This window comes from Pristiophorus japonicus, chromosome 24 (genome assembly GCF_044704955.1).
Source record: "Pristiophorus japonicus isolate sPriJap1 chromosome 24, sPriJap1.hap1, whole genome shotgun sequence".
NCBI classification, from domain to species: Eukaryota; Metazoa; Chordata; class Chondrichthyes; family Pristiophoridae; genus Pristiophorus; species Pristiophorus japonicus.
In genome coordinates this window covers 25,306,890-25,326,354 of record NC_092000.1, presented here as the reverse complement: position 1 = coordinate 25,326,354, position 19,465 = coordinate 25,306,890, and the positions used below count along the sequence as shown (strand labels likewise).

The window sequence follows — 19,465 nt, the reverse complement described above, 5'->3', positions numbered from 1 at the left end:
ATCGGTTCAGCTCTCAGATTGTGAAGTATCGGAACAGATTTTTTTTCAAATGGAGAGTAATTTTTTTGTTCCTTTGTGGAAGGGTCTGTCGATGCCTCGCTGCCCTTTGCAAATAACTGGACTTTTCCAAACAACCTTAGATTAAACAACTTAAAGAAAGCAGCACTCTCGTCATGCCAGAAATCCATTGCCATTTCTCAGCACCTCCATTTTATGAATCGACTTGCTGATCCCGCCTCTGTGGATTAAGTGCTTGAATCGCGGGCTGCGAAAAATAACGTCATTGGCTATTCTCCATGTGTGCACTGAGGGTTGTCGACACAGCTACAAGGGACATTCCTCAATTCAGGTTAAACACCTCCACCTTCCATTACTTCAACCTCTCTAAATCTCTGCTGCCCGCATACTATTGAACAGCAGGGCCGTGATTTCAGCTGCTGAGACGTATACGATTATGAGGGGGTTTGACAAGGTGGCTGCAGTGAGGATGTTTCCACTGATGGGGGAGACTAGAATTAGGGGGCACGATCTTAGAATAAGGGGCCGTCCATTTAAAACTGAGATGAGGAGGAATTTCTTCTCTCAGAGGGTTGGAAGTCTGTGGAATTCCCTGCCTCAGAGAGCTGTGGAAGCTGGGACATTGAATAAATTTAAGACAGACATAGACAGTTTCTTAAACGATAAGGGGATAAGGGGTTATGGGAAGCAGGTTGGGAAGTGGAGCTGAGTCCATGATCGGATCAGCCATGATCATATTAAATGGTGGAGCAGGCTCGAGGGGCCGTATGGCCGACTCCTGCTCCTATTTCTTATCCGGTGTGGCCGGGATCGGTGGCGGGTCCCGACCTCGCTGCTACCACTCTGTAGAAGTGATCTTCCATTGATTGGGCCTGTTCAGCCCGCCCAGTGAGGTTCCCGGCCAATTAAAAGGAAGCGGGTCTGATGACGTCACTTGATGACGCCAAGTGTCGGGTCTGCTCAGCACTGGTACACCCAACAGTCAGGACAGGCGCTTGGTCAGCGGGTCGACAGCGGGGTCCCGCCCCCAGTCCTGCCTACTGAACACCGGCGAAATCGCAGCCCAGGTATTGGCTCCATGGTTGCACTGTCCTCTCTGAGATAGAAGGTTGCGGGTTCAAGACCCACTCAATTCAAGTTATCACAGGTTACTCAAATTCTGCCCTCTTGAGTATCCCTGATTATAATCGCTCAACCATCGGTGACTGTGCCTTCAGCTGCCTGGGCCCTAAGCTCTGGAACTCCCTCCTTAAACCTCTCTGCCTCTCTACCTCCTTTTCCTCATTTAAGACACTCCTTAAAACCTACCTCTTTGACCAAACTTTTGGTCACTTGTGCTAATTTCTACTTGTGTGGCTCGGTGTCAAATTTATATCACATAATATTCCTGTGAAGTATCTTGGGACATTGTTATATATGCAGACTATAGATATACTCTCTGTGTAGTCACTGTATGGTTGCATGAGATGGAGATTTGTTACCTGATGTATTATCAATAAGGTTTACACTATGCTGGCACCACTAGAGGGTGCAATTGGTGGAGACCGGGGTTGCCTGCCCTGGTAGCAGGGGCTGTATAAATGGGAAGCCACCGTGCGGCTGCCTCACTCTTGAGTTACGAATAAAGGACCAAGGTCACTACAGTTTGAGTACAACACATTGCCTCGTGGAGTCATTCATAGGTACATTACAGACATAACAGACGTTTCACTACGTTAAAGGCGGTATATAAGTACAAGTTGTTGTTGTTGTTACATAGACTATGCTTGTGTCCCCTCGAGTATAGAAGATTAAGAGGTGATTTAATTGAGGTGTTTAAGACGATGAAAGATTTTGACAGGGTAGGTTGAGAGAAACTATTTCCTCTGGTGGGGGGAGTCCAGAACAAGGGGACATTATCTTAAAATTAGAGTCAGGCCGTTCAGGGGTGATGTCAGGAAGCACTTCTTCACACAAAGGGTGGTGGGAATCTGGAACTCTCTCCCCCAAGAAAGTTACTGAGGCTCCAGGGGTCAATTGAAAATGTCAAAACTGAGAGGGATAAATTTATGTTGGGCAAGGGTATTAAGGGATATGGAACCAAGATGGAATTAAGATACAGATCAGCCATGATCTAACTGAGTGGTAGAACAGGCTCGAGAGTCTGAATGTCCTCCTATTCCTATATTCCTGTAACAAAAGCAAAATACTGCGAGGCTGAATATCTGAAATATAAATGGCCAAGGCTGGAAATACTCAGCGGGTCAGGAAGCGTCTGTGGAGCGAGAATCAGAGTCGAACTGACACAGATGCTGCCTGACCTGCTGAATACTTCCAGCATTCTCTGTTTTATAACCTATATTCCTAAGTTCCACTGCATAGACTCCAGCCCTACAATCTAGGCTGACACTCCGGCAGTGGCAAGGGAGTGCTGCACTGCCGGAGGTGCTGTCATTCAGATGAGACGTTAAACCGAGGCCCCGTCTGCTCTCTCAGGGGGATGAGAAAAATCCCATGGCGCTATTTCGAAGAAGAGCAGGGGAGCTGTCACAGCTCACTGAATCCGATCGGCCGGGGAATTCTCTCAGAGCTGCGGCTGGCTGTGTTGCTGAATGGCCCATTTCCACACGGCCTCAGGCAGTGTCACGGCGGCAGAGCGGGAACAGCTCCGCGATAATTCCCGGCCATTACCTGTGCTGTTTTTTGGGATCTTGCTATACACGGCTGCGACTGCGTCTCCTTGCATCACAACAGCAACTACACTTCAAAAAGCACTCCATTGGCTGTACAGTGCTTTTGGGGCGTCCTGAGCTGGTGAAAGGCGCTCGGTAAGTGTAAATTCTTTCGCTCTTTCTATGGTGGGATTCCTCAGTGAAAATGCCCACTCACGTGATATCTGGAGCAAAGCACTTCCCTGTCCCTCTACTCTCATCTCCTGGTGCATTTGATAGCAACTGTGCTCGCTGACCGACATTGGCTCCCAGTTAAGCAACGCCTCGATTTCAAAATTTTCATCCCAGTTTTCAAATCCCTCCATGGGCCTCGCCCCTCCCTATCTCTGGAATCTCCTTCATTCATTGCCACAACCTCCCGAGTTGTCTGTACTCCTCCAATTCTGCCCTCTTGAGCATCCCTATTGGTGGCCGTGTCTTCAGCTGCCGAGGCCCTAAGCTCTGGAACTCCCTCCCTAAATCTCTCCACCTCTCTACTCTCTTTCCTCCGCCTTTCAGATGAGACGTTAAACCGAGGCCCCGTCTGCTCTCTCAGGTGGACGTAAAAGATCCCACGGCACTATTTTGAAGAAGAGCAGGGGAGTTATCCCCGGTGTCCTGGGCCAATACTTATCACTCAATCAACATCACAAAAACAGTTTATCTGGTCATTATCACGTTGCTGGTTGTGGGAGCAAATTGGCTGACGCGTTTCTCACATTATAACAGTGACTACACTCCAAAAGGTTGTAAAGCGCTTTCAGATATCTGGCAGTCGTGAAATAAATGCAAGTCTGTCGTTCCTCCTTCAAGATGCTGCTTAAAACCTACCTCTTGACCAAGCTTTTGGTCACATAGAAACATAGAAATTTACAGCGCAGAAGGAGGCCATTTCGGCCCATTGTGTCCGCGCCGGCCGACAAAGAGCCGCACGGCCCTTGGTCAGCAGCCCTGAAGGTGACATATAAACTGATGAACAATGAACAAGGGCGGACATGTCAAGAGCACCCGGCTCAACCAGTCCGCTCCACACAACTGCGATACCCCATGTATCGCAACATTTTACACACCCTACCCAGAGCCATGTGATCTCCTGGGAGAGGCGACAAACCAGATAAAAAACCCAGGCCAATTGGGGAAAAACGTCTTAATCATACTCCCTATATTCAAATCTAGATCATTGTTGTATACCACAAAAAGCAAGGGACCCAGTATTGAGCCCCGCGGAACCCCACTGGAAACATCCTTCCAGTCACAAAAACATCCATCAATCATTACCCTTTGCTTCCTACCTCTAAGCCAATTTTGGATCCAACTTGCCACTTTGCCCTGGATCCCATGGGCTTTTACCTTCGTGACCAGTCTGCCATGTGAGACCTTATCAAAACCTTTGCTGAAGTCCATATACACTACATCGTACGCACTACCCTCATCGACCCTCCGGCACCATGCCTGAATCCAAAGAGGACTGGAAAATGATGGTCAAGGCCTCTGCTATTTCCTTTTTTGCTTCGCTCAACAGCCTGGGGTGCATTTCATCCGGGCCTGGGGACTTATCCACTTTCAAAGCCGCTAAACCATTTAATACCTCCTCCATCACTATGTTTATTTCATCCCAAATTTCACACTCCTCCTCAATAGCAGTGTCTGCAGTACCCCTTTCCTCTGAAAACAGACGCAAAGTATTCATTGAAGAAGCACACCCACATCTTCCGCCGCCACACACAGATTACGCACATGGTCTCTAATCGGCCTTACTCTTTCTTTAGTTATCCTCTTTTAATATATTTGTAGAACATCTTAGGGTTTTCCTTAATTCTACTTGCCAAGAATTTTTCATGCTCTCTCTTAGCATTCCTAATATCCTTTTTAATTTTACCTCTGAACTTTCTATATTCCTCCAGAGATTCTGCAGTATTTAGCTGTCGGTATATGACATAAGTGTCCCTTTTTTCCTTTATCCTCCCTTGTAAGTCCCCAGACATCCAGGGGGCTCTTGAATTGTTATTCCCACCCTTTTTCTTTAAATCACCTGCGTTAATTTCTACTTATGCGGCTCGGTGTCAAATCTTTTATCTCATAATACTCCTGTGAAGCGCCTTCTGGTGTTTCACTATGTTAAAGGTGCTATATAAATTCAAGTTGTTGTTGTTGTTAATATACCACAATGTTACTTTGCTCAGATGGTAACACACTCCCCCACCTCTGAGTAAGGACTCTGAGAAAGACTTGTTATATAGCATCTTTCACAACCTCAGCACATCCCAAAGCGTTTTACAGCCAATGAAGTACTTTTGGAGTGTAGTCACTGTTGCAATGTAGGAAATGCGGCAGCCAATTTGTGCACAGCAAGCTCCCACACACAGCAACATGACAATGACCAGATCATCTGTTTTTGCGATGTTGGTTGCGGGACAAATATTGGCCCCCGGATACCAGGGGAGAAATCCCCTGCTCTTCTTTCAAATAGTGCCACGGGATCTTTGATTTAAACCTGAGAGAGCAGACAGGGTTCGGTTTAACATCTCAGCCGAAAGGCAGCCCCTCCGAAAATGCAGCACTCCCTCAGTACTGCCCCTCCGACGTTGCAGCATTCCCTCAGTACCGACCCTCCGACAATGTAGCGCTCCCTCAGTACTGCCTCTCCCACAGTTCAGCACTCCCTCAGCACTGCCCTCCAACAGTGCAGCGCTCCCTCAGTACTGCCCCTCCCACAATGCGGCACTCCCTCAGTACTGCCCCTCCGACATTGCAGCACTCCCTCAGTACTGCCCCTCCGGTAGTACAGCGCTCCCTCAGTACTGCCCCTCCGACAGTGCGGCGCTCCCTCAGTACTGCCCCTCCGACAGTGCGGCGCTCCCTCAGTACTGCCCCTCCGACAGTGTGGCACTCCCTCAGGACTGCCCCTCCGACAGTGCAGCACTCCCTCAGTACTGCCCCTCCGACAGTGCGGCGCTCCCTCAGGACTGCCCCTCCGACAGTGCGGCGCTCCCTCAGTACTGCCCCTCCGACAGTGTAGCACTCCCTCAGGACTGCCCCTCCGACAGTGTAGCACTCCCTCAGTACTGCCCCTCCGACAGTGTAGCACTCCCTCAGGACTGCCCCTCCGACAGTGCGGCGCTCCCTCAGGACTGCACTGGGAGTATCAACCCAGATTATGACTGGGGGCATAAAAGAAGGCGGATACTTGAGCACGCTGCGGGTACGAGTGCTGCATTGTGTGATGTGCTGTGACAACATTCCACCGGCACCAGTGCTGTTTGCCGTATCGCAATGTGTTTCCCGATAGCACATGGATCAAAGCTTCGAAAAGTATTCATTGGATGTGAATTGGGTTGCGAGATTTCTGCGAGTTGAATAAGAGACGGCAATGGACCGATAACCCGACAGGATGTATAAAGAATGTGTGATGCGCTCCACCAGATATCCATTCAGGAGGTGAAGGCAAAAATCCTCCACTGTGTAAAAGCAAATCAGTCCTTTAGTCTCCCTTTCTCCCTCACTGACAACAGGGCTGTCAAAAGTAAGCAGCACTACACAGCACCAACCCATGCAGCTCCCCGGCAGGACACACTGCAGAGTCAACAGCAGAGTGCGTTGCACTGCTTGGTACAATATTAAGCATAGTGCAGCACCGAACTTCAACCTACCCACATCCTCACTCTCTGATATACCCCCCACCTCTCACTGTAACACTCTGATATACCCCACACCCTCACTCTCTGATATACCCCCCACCTCTCACTGTAACACTCTGATATACTCCACACCCCTCACTGTAACACTCTGATATACCCCACACCCCTCACTCTCTGATATACCCCCCACCTCTCACTGTAACACTCTGATATACCCCACACCCTTCACTCTCTGATATACCCCCCACCTCTCACTGTAACACTCTGATATACCCCACACCCCTCACTCTCTGATATACCCCCCACCTCTCACTGTAACACTCTGATATACCCCACACCCCTCACTCTCTGATATACCCCCCACCTCTCACTGTAACACTCTGATATACTCCACACCCCTCACTGTAACACTCTGATATACCCCACACCCCTCACTCTCTGATATACCCCCCACCTCTCACTGTAACACTCTGATATACCCCACACCCTCACTCTCTGATATACCCCCCACCTCTCACTGTAACACTCTGATATACCCCACACCCCTCACTCTCTGATATACCCCCCACCTCTCACTGTAACACTCTGATATACTCCACACCCCTCACTGTAACACTCTGATATACCCCACACCCCTCACTCTCTGATATACCCCCCACCTCTCACTGTAACACTCTGATATACCCCACACCCTCACTCTCTGATATACCCCCCACCTCTCACTGTAACACTCTGATATACCCCACACCCTCACTCTCTGATATACCCCCACCTCTCACTGTAACACTCTGATATACTCCACACCCCTTACTGTAACACTGATATACCCCACACCTCTCACTGTAACACTCTCTGATATACCCCATACCCCTTACTGTAACACTGATATACCCCACACCCCTCACTGTAACACTCTCTGATATACCCCATACCCCTTACTGTAACACTGATATACCCCTCACTGTAACACTCCCAAAGGCTGATGTTTGAGATTTCTGTAGATTCTGGACTGTGAGATTTGCTGGCCTGATTCCTGGCTCTGATCTCACCCTTATACCCACTCCCTTTCTACACTGTGCTGTGCTAAATCTTATTTGCATTGACATTTTTATCCAGTGTTTGAGGACGAGCTGTACCACCGTCTCTCCGCTAGCCAAATGTGCTAATTAACGTCGTCTGCTGATGAAAGGGAGGAGTGAGGCGAGAATCGGGGGGGCGGTGGGGGGCGGAGAGGGGGGCTTCGACTGAATCTTTTGTCACTAAAATAAACCCGCACTGAACCTTCCCGTTCACTCAGTGAACGGAGAAAAGCCACGATTCCAGCGCTTCAATCGGAGGCTCCCTCAGATAATACTCGCAGCGTTGCAAATCGGGAGGCACAGAGTACGCAGAACTTCCCAATAGAATAGCCACAGACCATGTGGCCTGCCCAACAGAGCTGATCGAGTGTGGTCAGTACTTCAATACTGGGGATGTTAGCCTGGACGAGAACACTGATGTTGGTGTGTCTGTCCTCCCAGGGGATTTGCAGGATCTTGCGGAGACATCGTTGGTGATATTTCTCCAACGACCGAGCAATATCATTATAACACCCTAACCTACAAGACCACACAAACCAAGACTGGATCCTGGTTGTAGCAAGTTAATGGACCGTAGCGTGTATGATTGTGCCATGACTGTACGCAGTACTCCAGGTGTGGCCTCACCAATACCCTGTACAGTTGTAGCAGGACTTCTCTGCTTTTATACTCTATCCCCCCTTGCAATAAAGGCCAACATTCCATTGGCCTTCCTGATTACTTGCTGTACCTGCATACTAACTCTTTGTGTTTCATGCACAAGGACCCCCAGGTCCCTCCGTACTGCAGCACTTTGCAATTTTTCTCCATTTAAATTATAATTTGCTTTTCTATTTTTCCTGCCAAAGTGGATGACCTCACATTTTCCCACATTATTCTCCATCTGCCAAGTTTTTGCCCGCTCACTTAGCCTGTCTATATCCCTTTGCAGATTTTTTGAGTCCTCACAATTTGCTTTCCCATCCATCTTTGCAACATTTCGGTTAAGCGGAGAGACTGGAGAAGCTGGGGTTGTTCTCCTTGGAGCAGAGAAGGTTAAGGGGAGATTTAATGGAGGTGCTCAAGATTATGAGGGGGTTTTGATAGAATAAATAAGGAGGTACTTGCGGGAGGGTTGGCTGAAGGACTCAGATTTAAGATAACTGGCAAAAGAACCAGATGGGAGACGAGGAGAATTTTTTTCTACACAAACCAGTTATGATCTGGAACGCGTTGCCTGAAAGGCCGGTGGAAGCAGATTCAATAGTAATTTTCAAAAAGCGAATTGGATAAATACTTGAGAAGGATAAATTTTCAGGTCTTTGTGCTGTCTGATTCTATGAATATAGCCTGCATCAGACCGAGACTCAGGCTATAACCAGCATTCATTTGAAATGAAACAGGCAAATTACTGATGTAACTGATTTCAAAATGTCCAAACAGCAAGGGTACTTCCCCTGCTCTCTATACCATTCACTCTCTATATCTGTAAACGTGGTTACTCCCCTCTTACAGGGTGAGATGCTACAACGGAGGTTGCATCTCCTTGTATCTGAGCAACTGGTCAGCTAACAGCTGGTAGCCCAGTCCACAAAAAATACTGGGCCTGTATTCACTAGAGTTTAGAAGACCCCAGGTACTTCCCCACGGGAAGCCTCCGACCGCAAATTCAGGGCCTATCTTTTGTCTTGCAGATGCCCTATTGTGCATTTCCAACATTTTCCGTCTTAAATACTACTGGGGGGAAATTTAACAGTCGAACACGAGGACAAAGTATTATTTAAATGGTGATGGCTTGGGAAGTGTCGATGTACAGAGGGACCTGGGTGTCCTTGTACACCAGTCATTGAAAGCAAACATGCAGGTGCAGCAAGCAGTTAGGAAGGCAAATGGTACGTTGGCCTTCATTGCAAGAGGATTTGAGTACAGGAGCAAGGATGTCTTGCTACAGTTATACAGGGCCTTGGTGAGACTGCACCTGGAGTATTGTGTGCAGTTTTGGTCTCCTTATCGAAGAAAGGATATACTTGCCATAGAGGGAGTGCAGCGAAGGTTCACCAGACTGATTCCTGGGGTGGCTGGACTGTCGTATGAGGAGAGATTGGGTGGATTGGGCCTGTATTCACTGGAGTTTAGAAGAATGAGAGGGGATCTCATTGAAACGTATAAAATTCTGACGGGGTTGGATAGACTGGATGTGGGGAGGATGTTTCCCCTGGCTGGGAAGTCTAGAACAAGGGGTCACAGTCTCAGGATACGGGGTAGGAAATTTAGGACTGAGACGAGGAGAAATTTCTTCACTCAGAGGGTGGTGAACCTGTGGAATTCTCTACCACAGAAGGCTGTGGAGGCCAAGTCACTGAATATATTTAAGAGGGAGATAGATAGATTTCTAGAAACAAAAGCTATCAAAGGGTATGGGGAAAAAGCGGGAATATGGTGTTGAGATAGAGGATCAGCCATGATCATATTAAATGGCGGTGCAGGCTCGAGGGGCCGAATGGCCTACTCCTGCTCCTATTTTCTATGTTTCTATGCTTCTATGTTATATAGCGCCTTTCACGACCACCGGATGTCCCAAAGCGCTTTACAGCCAATGAAGTACTTTTTTGGAGTGCAGTCACTGTTGTAATGTGGGAAACGCGGCAGCCAATTTACGCACAGCAAGCTCCCACAAACAGCAACGTGATGTCAACAATGCACAATCACAAGCCCACAATCAGAGGCTCCGGTCGAAAGTGGGGTATAAACTCTTGTGGGACATGAACTTGTTGGGCTTCATGGGCCTGTTGCTGTGCTGTAAATACCACGTGAGAATCATGTCCCTGTCCTGGTCACATAGCCGACCCACAGCCTCTTGCCCCAAAATGACCTGCAAGATGTCACTCACTTTGAGTGCTTGTCCCAATGACCTTGCACAAACTTTCCCTCTAACCTGTGTGGCGCACAGCCCGGAACCGGCTTTCCAAACGTGAAAATCCGCGCACGTGTGAAACGTTGAACGGGCCGCAGCGCCCGATAAATGGACCGCGCGCCCAGAAAACACAACGAGGGGGAACATTGCTTGCAACTGCTGGACCGTGGCGCATTACCCAGCCTGCGGTGAACTACAACAACAACTTGCATTCATAGAGCACCTTCAGCGTAGTGAAAGGTCCCAAGGCGCTTCACAAGGAGCGTTAGCAACCAGATTTCAACACCGAGCCGCGTACATTAGGAAAGGGATCAGGTTTTAAGGAGCGTGTTGTAGGAGGAAAGAGAGGTAGAGAGACGGAGAGGTTTAGGGAAGGAGTTCCAGAGCTTGGGGCCCAGGCAACAGAAGGCATGGCCACCGATGGTGGAGCATTTAAAATCGGGGATGCTCAAGAGGCCAGAATTGGAGGAGCGCAGACACCTCGGGGCGTTGGAGGGCTGAAGGAGATGACAGAGATAGGGAGGGGGCGAGGTCATGGAGAGATTTGAAAACAAGGATAAGAATTAGAAAATCAAGGTGCTGCCTCAAGATTGCTACTGATGGTACAGCATTGAACAGACATTGACATATTAACGCCCTCTTTTTTTGGACAGGAACCAACCACAGATGCATGTTCACGCCATACCAGCCCATAAGTGTCAGCTGTGGCTCAGTGGGCAGCACACTCGCCTCTGAGTCAGAAGGCCTTGGGTTGAAGTCCCACTCCAGGAACTTGAGCACATAAATCTAGGCTGACACTCGCAGTGCTGAGGGAATGCTGCACTGTCGGTAAGTACTGTAAAGCATTATATAAATGTAGGTCTTTCTTTCTTTCTAACCCTATGCTGGTCAAGATCAGCAAAGGAATCCAATAAAATATGAGGCAGGAGAGTATTGCAGGCAGGGTAATGTGAAGTATGGTTTGACATGGAATTGCTGGATAGGAAATGGTATATTTTGATGTGGTATGGTAAGGTATAAACACATAAAAACATAAGAATTAGGAGTAGGCCACTCGGCCCCTCGAGCCTGCCCCGCCATTCAATGAGATCATGGCTGATCTTCTACCTCAACTTCACTTTCCTGCACTGTCCCCATATCCCTTGATTCCCTTAATATTCAAAAATCTATCGATCTCCGTTTTGAATATACTCTAAAGATTCACCACCCTCTGAGTGAAGAAGTTTCTCTTCATCTCAGCCCTAAATGGCCGACCCCTTATTCTGAGACTGTGTGACCCCTGGTTCTAGACTCCCCAGCCAGAGGAAACATCCTCCCTGCATCTACCCTGTCAAGCCCTGTAAGAATTGTGTATGTTTCAATGAGATCACCTCTCATTCTTCTAAGCCATATACAATATCGGCCTAGTCTGCTCAATAGCTCCTCATAGGTGCGTCGCGGCCCTGGACACCGTGGACCACTTCCCATATCTCAGGATCCTCCTATCAACAAGAGCAGGCATCGACGACGAGATCCAACACTGGCTCCAGTGCACCAGTGCAGCCGTTGGCCGCCTGAGGAAAAGAGTGTTTGAAGACTAGGCTGCCAAAACTGCAACCAAGCTCATGGTCTACAGGGCCGTAGTAATACCCGCCCTCCTGTATGGCTCAGAGACATGGACCATGTACAGTAGACATCTCAAGTTGCTGGAGAACTATCACCAACGATGTCTCCGCAAGAACCTGCAAATCCCCTGGGAGGACAGACGCACCAACATCAGCCTCCTCATCCAGGCCAACATCCCCAGCATTGAAGCACTGACCACACTCGATCAGCTTCGCCACATAGTCCGCATGCCAGACACGAGACTCCCAAAGCAAGAGCTCTACTCGGAGTTCCTTCACGGCAAACGAGCCAAAGGGTGGGCAGCGGAAACACTACAAGGACACCCTCAAATTCTCCCTGATAAAGTGCAACATCCCCACTGATACCTGGGAGTCCCTGGTCAAAGTCCGCCCGAAGTGGAGGAAGTGCATCCGGGAGGGCGCTGAGCACCTCCTGTCTCAACGCGAGAGCATGCAGAAATCAAGCGCAGGCAACGGAAAGAGCGTGCGGCAAACCAGTCCCACCCACCCCTTCCCTCAACGGCTATCTGTCCCACCTGTGACAGGGTCTGTGGCTCTCGTATTGGACTGTTCAACCACCAAAGAACTCACTTCAGGAGTGGAAGCAAGTCTTCCTCGATTCCGAGAGGCTACCTATGATAGGATAATCCCCCCATCCCAGGAATCAGTCTGGTGAGCTTCAATGGCAAGTATATCCTTCCTTAGGTAAGGAGACCAAAACTGTATACAATATTCTAGGTATGGTCCCACCGGGGCCCTATGTCATTGCAGTAAGACGTCTTTATTCTTATACAAAATCAAAATGCTGCGGATGCTGGAATCTGATATAATTACAGAAAATGCTGGAAATTTCAGCGGGTCTGTGAAGAGAGGAAGCAGAGTTAACGTTTCGGGTCGATGACCCTTCGTCAGAACTGGAGAGTGTTCGAAATGAACAGATTCTTACGGAGCACTGAAAGGGGGAGGGGAGGAAAGAACAAAAGAGAAGGTCTGTGATAGGGTGGAAGACAGGAGAGATTAGAGAAACAAAAAGTTAGATGGGCTGACTTGAAATGGTAATGGCAGAAGTTAGAAAAAGGTGAGTCGAGATAGAGTGTGAATGGCAGGATAATTACCGGCTGCCATTGGAGACTATAGACTAGTTAGCCTAACATCTGTGGTTGGGAAAATGTTGGAGTCCACTATTAAAGAAGCAGTAGCAGGACATTTGGAAAAGCAAAATTCGGTCAGGCAGGGTCAGCATGGATTTATGAAGGAGAAGTCATGTTTGACAAATTTGCTGGAATTCTTTGAGGATGTAACAAACAGGGTGGATAAAGGGGAACCAGTGGATGTGGTGTTTTTGGACTTCCAGAAGGCATTTGACAAGGTGCCACATAAAAAGTTACTGTGCAAGATAAAAGTTCACGGGGTTGGGGGTAATATATTAGCATGGATAGAGGATTGGCTAACTAACAGTAAACAGAGATTCGGGATAAATGGTTCATTCTCTGGTTGGCAACCAGTAACTAGTGGGGTGCCGCAGGGATCAGTGCTGGGACCCCAACTATTTACAATCTATATTAACGACTTGGAAGAAGGGACTGAGTGTAACGTAGCCAAGTTTGCTGATGATACAAAGATGGGAGGAAAAGCAATGTGTGAGGAGGACACAAAAAATCTGCAAAAGGACATAGACAGGCTAAGTGAGTGGGCAAAAATTTGGCAGATGGAGTATAATGTTGGAAAGTGTGAAGTCATGCACTTTGGCAGAAAAAATCAAAGAGCAAGTTATTATTTAAATGGCGAAAGATTGCAAAGTGCTTCAGTGGGGGTACTTGTGCATGAAACACAAAAGGATAGTATACAGGTACAGCAAGTGATCAGGAAGGCCAATGGTATCTTGGTCTTTATTGCAAAGGGGATGGAGTATAAAAGCAGGGAAGTCTTGCTACAACTGTACAGGGTATTGGTGAGGCCACACCTGGAAAACTACGTGCAGTTTTGTTTTCCAAATTTATGAAAGGATATACTTACTTTGGAGGCAGTTCAAAGAAGGTTCACTCGGTTGATTCCGGAGATGAGGGGGTTGACTTATGAGGAAAGGTTGAGTAGATTGGGCCTCTACTCAATGGAATTCAGAAGAATGAGAGATGATCTTATCAAAACGTATCAGATTATGAGGGGGCTTGACAAGGTGGATACAGAGAGGATGTTTCCACTGATAGGGGAGACTAGGACTCGGGGGCATAATCTTAGAATAACGGGCTGCCCATTTAAAACTGAGATGAGGAGGAATTTCTTCTCTCAGAGTGTTGTAAATCTGTGGAATTCGCTGCCTCAGACAGCTGTGGAGGCTGGGTCATTGAATAAATTTAAGACAGAGATAGACAGTTTCTTAACCGATGAGGGAATAAGGGGTTATGGGGAGTGGGTGGGGAAGTGGAGCTGAGTCCATGATCAGCCATGATCTTATCGAATGGCGGAGTAGGCTCGAGGGGCCGTATGGCCTACTCCTGTTCCTATTTCTTACGTTCAGAGAGAAATTTTTTTTAACATAAGGTCGGGGCGGGGAGGAATAGAGTCACATATGGGCGGAGGTTCTTTGCTTTTATACTGGTACCAGACCCAGCATAAATTTGTAGGTTAGGGCTTGGCAGCAGGCAGAGTTAACAAAACATCAGCCTGGTTGAGATCAATAAATTAAGAATCCTTCCTGCAGCTGAGAATTTGCGCCCCGTTCCATCAGAAGGAGCTGTTAACCGCAGACCTCGATTTGTCAATCTGCCGGTATCTAGGCTGGGGCTGTGAGAGAGGTCACGAGGAGAAATGCAACAATGCACCGACCAACCTGGACTCCAGCTTTTAGCTCCGCACAGGAGGCACTGTCTTTCAAATTGCCCGAGTCACAGGCGAAGATTAAAGACCCACCACTGTGGTGAATCAGTGGGGTAATCATGCTGCGAAGGTTCCTGGCCACTTTCAATTCATTTTAATTGATGAAACATTCGGTCAGCACTCCGACAAGCTGACCTTTCCAGGATTTACAATGAGAGAAGGAACACGGTCTTCATTTTAAACAAGATAGTTTAAATATGAGATTAAAGTGAAGGATGAGAGTGAGCCGAAGCTTCTGTCGGCCTTCCTGGCAACACAATGCCAGAATTCTCCTCCGCTTTGTGTGAATAAGTACACCCTGATTGGCCCTCCTAAATGGCCTCGCTCCAATTTTAACCTGATGTCCCCTCGTCCTTGATTCCTCCATCAGTGCAAATAGTTTCTCTGAATCGAATTCGTTCAACACCTCAACAGATCACCCCTCAATCTTCTCCACTCAAGGGAATACCAGCCAAGCCAATCTGTCCTCTCAGCTTAAAGGTGCTATGTAAATATAAGTTGTTGTTGTTGGTGTGATTCTGAGCTGCAACCCCTTCAAGGCCAATTGGGCCAGAAATTCGACTCATTTGTGCCTTCAGTTGCAAATGGGTTACCGCTGAAAACGCCTTCCGCCATATTGGGCGGGAGTTCAGCGGTGGCGCTACGGGCTTTACACCCCTGATCTCCACCCTCCCCCCCCCCCAACTCCCGCCCCCCTCTCCCCAACGTTTGTGACATCATCACCGAGCGCGTCGCCCCGTTAGCGCCCCGGCCCCGATCCCCATATTCACTCACTCACCCGCCCCACCCCCCGCGGTAGCGCTGGGTGTAAACACCGACAGCGGTGGGGGTGCGGGTCGTGCGGCCGGCCGTTACCGGGGCGACGGTTAAAGGCGAGGCGGCCAAGTAAGCAAATTTAAAAAACTGTGCTGATCTGGTTTCTTCGCGGTGGGGGCGGGGGGGAGGGGGGGGGGCGTGTCCTGGCCGCAGTCGCTCAGCCCGGCCATCTGCTTGAGCTAATCAAATGGCCGCCCCACCCACTGGTGGCCCAGGTCGGTCCCTCTTTACTTTGCAGAGTTGGCAGCGAGGGGCCTGTCCCTTTAAGGGAGGGAGGGACCCCTCGGACACGGCAGCGCTGCGCGGCCCAGTGTGCATTGCTGCTGAGGCGTCCGGCCCTTAGCGCCCCAGGAAGGAAGTGCGGAGCTTGGTTTAGTGTCCACTTCCTTCCGGGGGGGCGGTAATCCAAATTTCTGGGGAGGGGCAAGATTTCAGCGCCTGGCAATGCAGAATTTTCCCCCAGATGTAGCCTTCCTGAGGTGCTAAAGGGGGCGGATGCCTCAGCTGAGATTTAATGCAGTTATGTAGATTGGGTCTGACCAAGGTGTGATATATAGTAGCATACGGAATAGCTCGGCATGTTGGTTTAGGCTTTCCTATCCCTCCATGGCCTTGCCCCCCTCCCTATCTCTGTAATCTCCTCCAGCCCTACAACCCCCGAGATTTTTGCGCTCTTCCAATTCTGGTCTCTTGTCCATCCTTGAATGCCTTCGCCCCACCATTGGCAACCAGCCAACTCACTGCCTGGGTCCTCAGCTCTGAAATTCCCTTCCTAAACATCTCTAGCCTCTCTCTCCTCCTTTAAGTTGCTCCTTAAAACATATCTCTTTAAACAAACTTTTCTCGGCTGTCCTAATATCTCTTTACGCAGCTTGGTGTCAAATCTTGTTTGAGAACCCTCCTGTGAAGCGCCTTGAAACATTTTCATACATTAAAGTCGCTATATAAACGTAAGTTGCTGTTGTACTACAGTATGGCGAGGTATGGTGTGGTATGGATTGATTTGGAATAGCATTGAAGGGTCTGGTACAATATAGCTAAGTATGGTATGATAGGGTACAGGAAGGTAGGAACAGGAGTCAGCCATTCAGCCCCTTGAGCCTGCTCCGGTATTCAATTAGATCATAGCTGATCTGCATCTCCACTCCCCATTTACCTGCCTTAGCTCCATATATCAATATCCTTGTCCAACAAAAATCGGGCTAGAAATTTGATAGTTTCCCATCTGAGATGTTAATTTTTGAAATATTCAATCAGTAGTGCCAAGTGCTAATGATTCTGAGCTTCTGGTAAATTGGCTGTTGGCCCTCCAAGAAAGAACTGCAGAACCAAATCAAGTGCTAATGACCTCACTGGGGCACTACAGGGTCTCTGCCAGCAGAGCGATAATGAATTTCAGGTGCATGTAATCGGGAATGATCTTTTACACTGGCTCCATCCAGCTCTGAAAGGAGAGGTTGCATCACTGCACAGATCCTCATTACCAGCATTGCTGGCTGTGAGGGTGACCTGCAAGCAACTCAATCTGATCGTGCTCATGGCTGATGCCACTCCCAGGGAGCGAGCTCACCATTTCAGCGACCAGGCATTGGTCATGGGAGTGGAGCGAAGGAGGGCCGTGCTGTTCCCGGCCACTGGAAGAAGGCCATTGCCCTAGGGCTTCAGGTCAATGCAGAAGGGAAGTGGCCCAAGGAGTCTTGGCCAGCAGTGTGGTCGTCCGGAGCCTGACACAGTTGCCGGCAGCAGTTCTGCAACCTCACTCGAGTGGTCATGGTCAGTTCATGCTTCAACAGGTCCTGTTGTCAGTGCACACTGTACAAAGCATCACACCCCCATCACTCACCCACCAAGCATCTACACCTACTAATACTCACATCCATATCTCATGCCTTGCCGACAATCACAGCTATTCAACTATGGCACGCACATCTCCCAAATACATACCTGCACTCTTACTCACACATTCATTTCTCTTGCAGGCCAAGATGGCCCACTATAGGAGGGAGCAGCAGAGAACCGGGATGGTGGGGGTGGGTGGGGCACGAGGGGGGCGGGTGGTGATGTGCAGAATCAGCACCTTGCAGACCTGGAGGAGCGAGTGTTGGGTGACAGTGGGTGGGTGACAGTGGCCATCGGTGATGTTGACTCTCTTGGGGGCAACAACAGTTGTACAGGGCCTTGGTGAGGCCACACCTGGAATATTGTGTGCAGTTTTGGTCTCCTAATCTGAGGAAGGACATTCTTGCTATTGAGGGAGTGCAGCGAAGGTTCACCAGGCTGGTTCCCGGGATGGCGGGACTGACATATGAAGAAAGACTGGATCGACTTGGCTTATATTCACTGGAATTTAGAAGAATGAGAGGGGATCTGATAGAAACATATAAAATTCTGACGGGATTGGACAGGTTAGATGCAGGAAGAATGTTCCCGATGTTGGGGAAGTCCAGAACCAGGGGTCACAGTCTAAGGATAAGGGGTAAGCCATTTAGGACCGAGATGAAGAGAAACTTCTTCACCCAGAGAGTGGTGAACCTGTGGAATTCTCTACCACAGAAAGTTGTTGAGGCCAGTTCGTTAGATATATTCAAAAGGAAGTTAGATGTGGCCCTTATGGCTAAAGGGATCAAGGGGTATGGAGAGAAAGCAGGAATGGGGTACTGAAGTTGCATGATCAGCCATGATCTTATTGAATGGTGGTGCAGGCTCGAAGGACCGAATGGCCTACTCCTGCACCTATTTTCTATGTTTCTATGTTTCATCCCCTTTCCTTCTCTCATCCCACTTCCCCCTCACACCACAAGCCTTTCGAACGTTCCAGCTCTTGATACTGCCTGCATTCCTTGCTCCATTCCTGCCCTCACCTTGCAGTCTCAGCTGGATGCCACGTAAGCTCTGACTGCTGCCACTGTCGCTGGCTCCTACCACAATCCACTGGGGATCTCATGGTGTCACAGCAGGCCACCAAGCTGTGCTCCAGCAGATTGATAGGAATGCTGAGGCGGTGCCTCGGGGGAGTGGCAGTGGGTCCTTGGAGCAGGAACCTGCTGTCCTCTCTCACTGCCACTCCGCCATCGAACTTGTTGCTGCCTGTGATCCAGCCAGCCCAGACTGCTGCCGCCCAGCCTGAGGTGGTGCAGTCGACAGCCGGGCCTTCCAGGCCCAGACCTGATCGAGGGCGTCCTGCAAGGCCATCTGTAGTCTCCAGCCCTGACACTCAGCCGTGCTGCAGATACCAATAAGGGAATTAAGGGTTATGGGGAGCGGGCAGCGAAGTGGAGCTGAGTCCATGATCGGATCAGCTATGATCGTGTTAAATGGCGGAGCATGCTCGAGGGGCCGTGTGGCCGACTCCTGCTCCTATTTCTTAATGTTCTTATGTTCTTATTTAAACCGAGGCCTCCCGGCCCTGGTGGACATTAAAGTTCCCATGGAACAGTTCGAAGAAGAGCGGGGGAGATTGCCCCACAAACCTGATCAACATTCCTCCCTCAATCAGCACTGCTGCACGGATCAGCTGGCCTCTCGTCTCACTGCTGTTTGCACAGCACAGAATGGCTGCTGCATTTGCCTGGAGGACAGTCAGAAAGTAACTCAATGGCCCAGAAGTTGCGGTCGGAGGCTTCACCCGGGCCAATGCCTCCGACCGCAAAGATTTCTACGAAAGTACCTAGTGGTCCCGCAGGTTCGGAGGCTTGTGATCCTGGGGTCTCCACGTGATGTCCTGCGTAGACGCACACGTATCCCAGGAGCATATGCGCTTCCTACGCATCACTGGGATCACGTGGGTCGGCCCAATCTATCAGAGTCGGAGGATCCCCATTCATAGTTATGGTGATTCCGTATGCACAGA

General features: G+C 49.2%; 1 protein-coding gene across 1 annotated transcript in view; it reads right to left on the bottom strand.

Annotated features, from left to right (window-relative positions):
* The window catches only part of LOC139237849 (adhesion G protein-coupled receptor L1-like), a 454,570-nt gene that overhangs the window by 429,085 nt on the left and 6,020 nt on the right, over nt 1-19,465 (bottom strand). Inside the window, exon 3 of the mRNA XM_070867073.1 lies at nt 18,693-18,838. Coding sequence (XP_070723174.1) covers nt 18,693-18,838 — 146 coding nt within the window. The remainder of the gene's footprint in view (nt 1-18,692; nt 18,839-19,465) is intronic.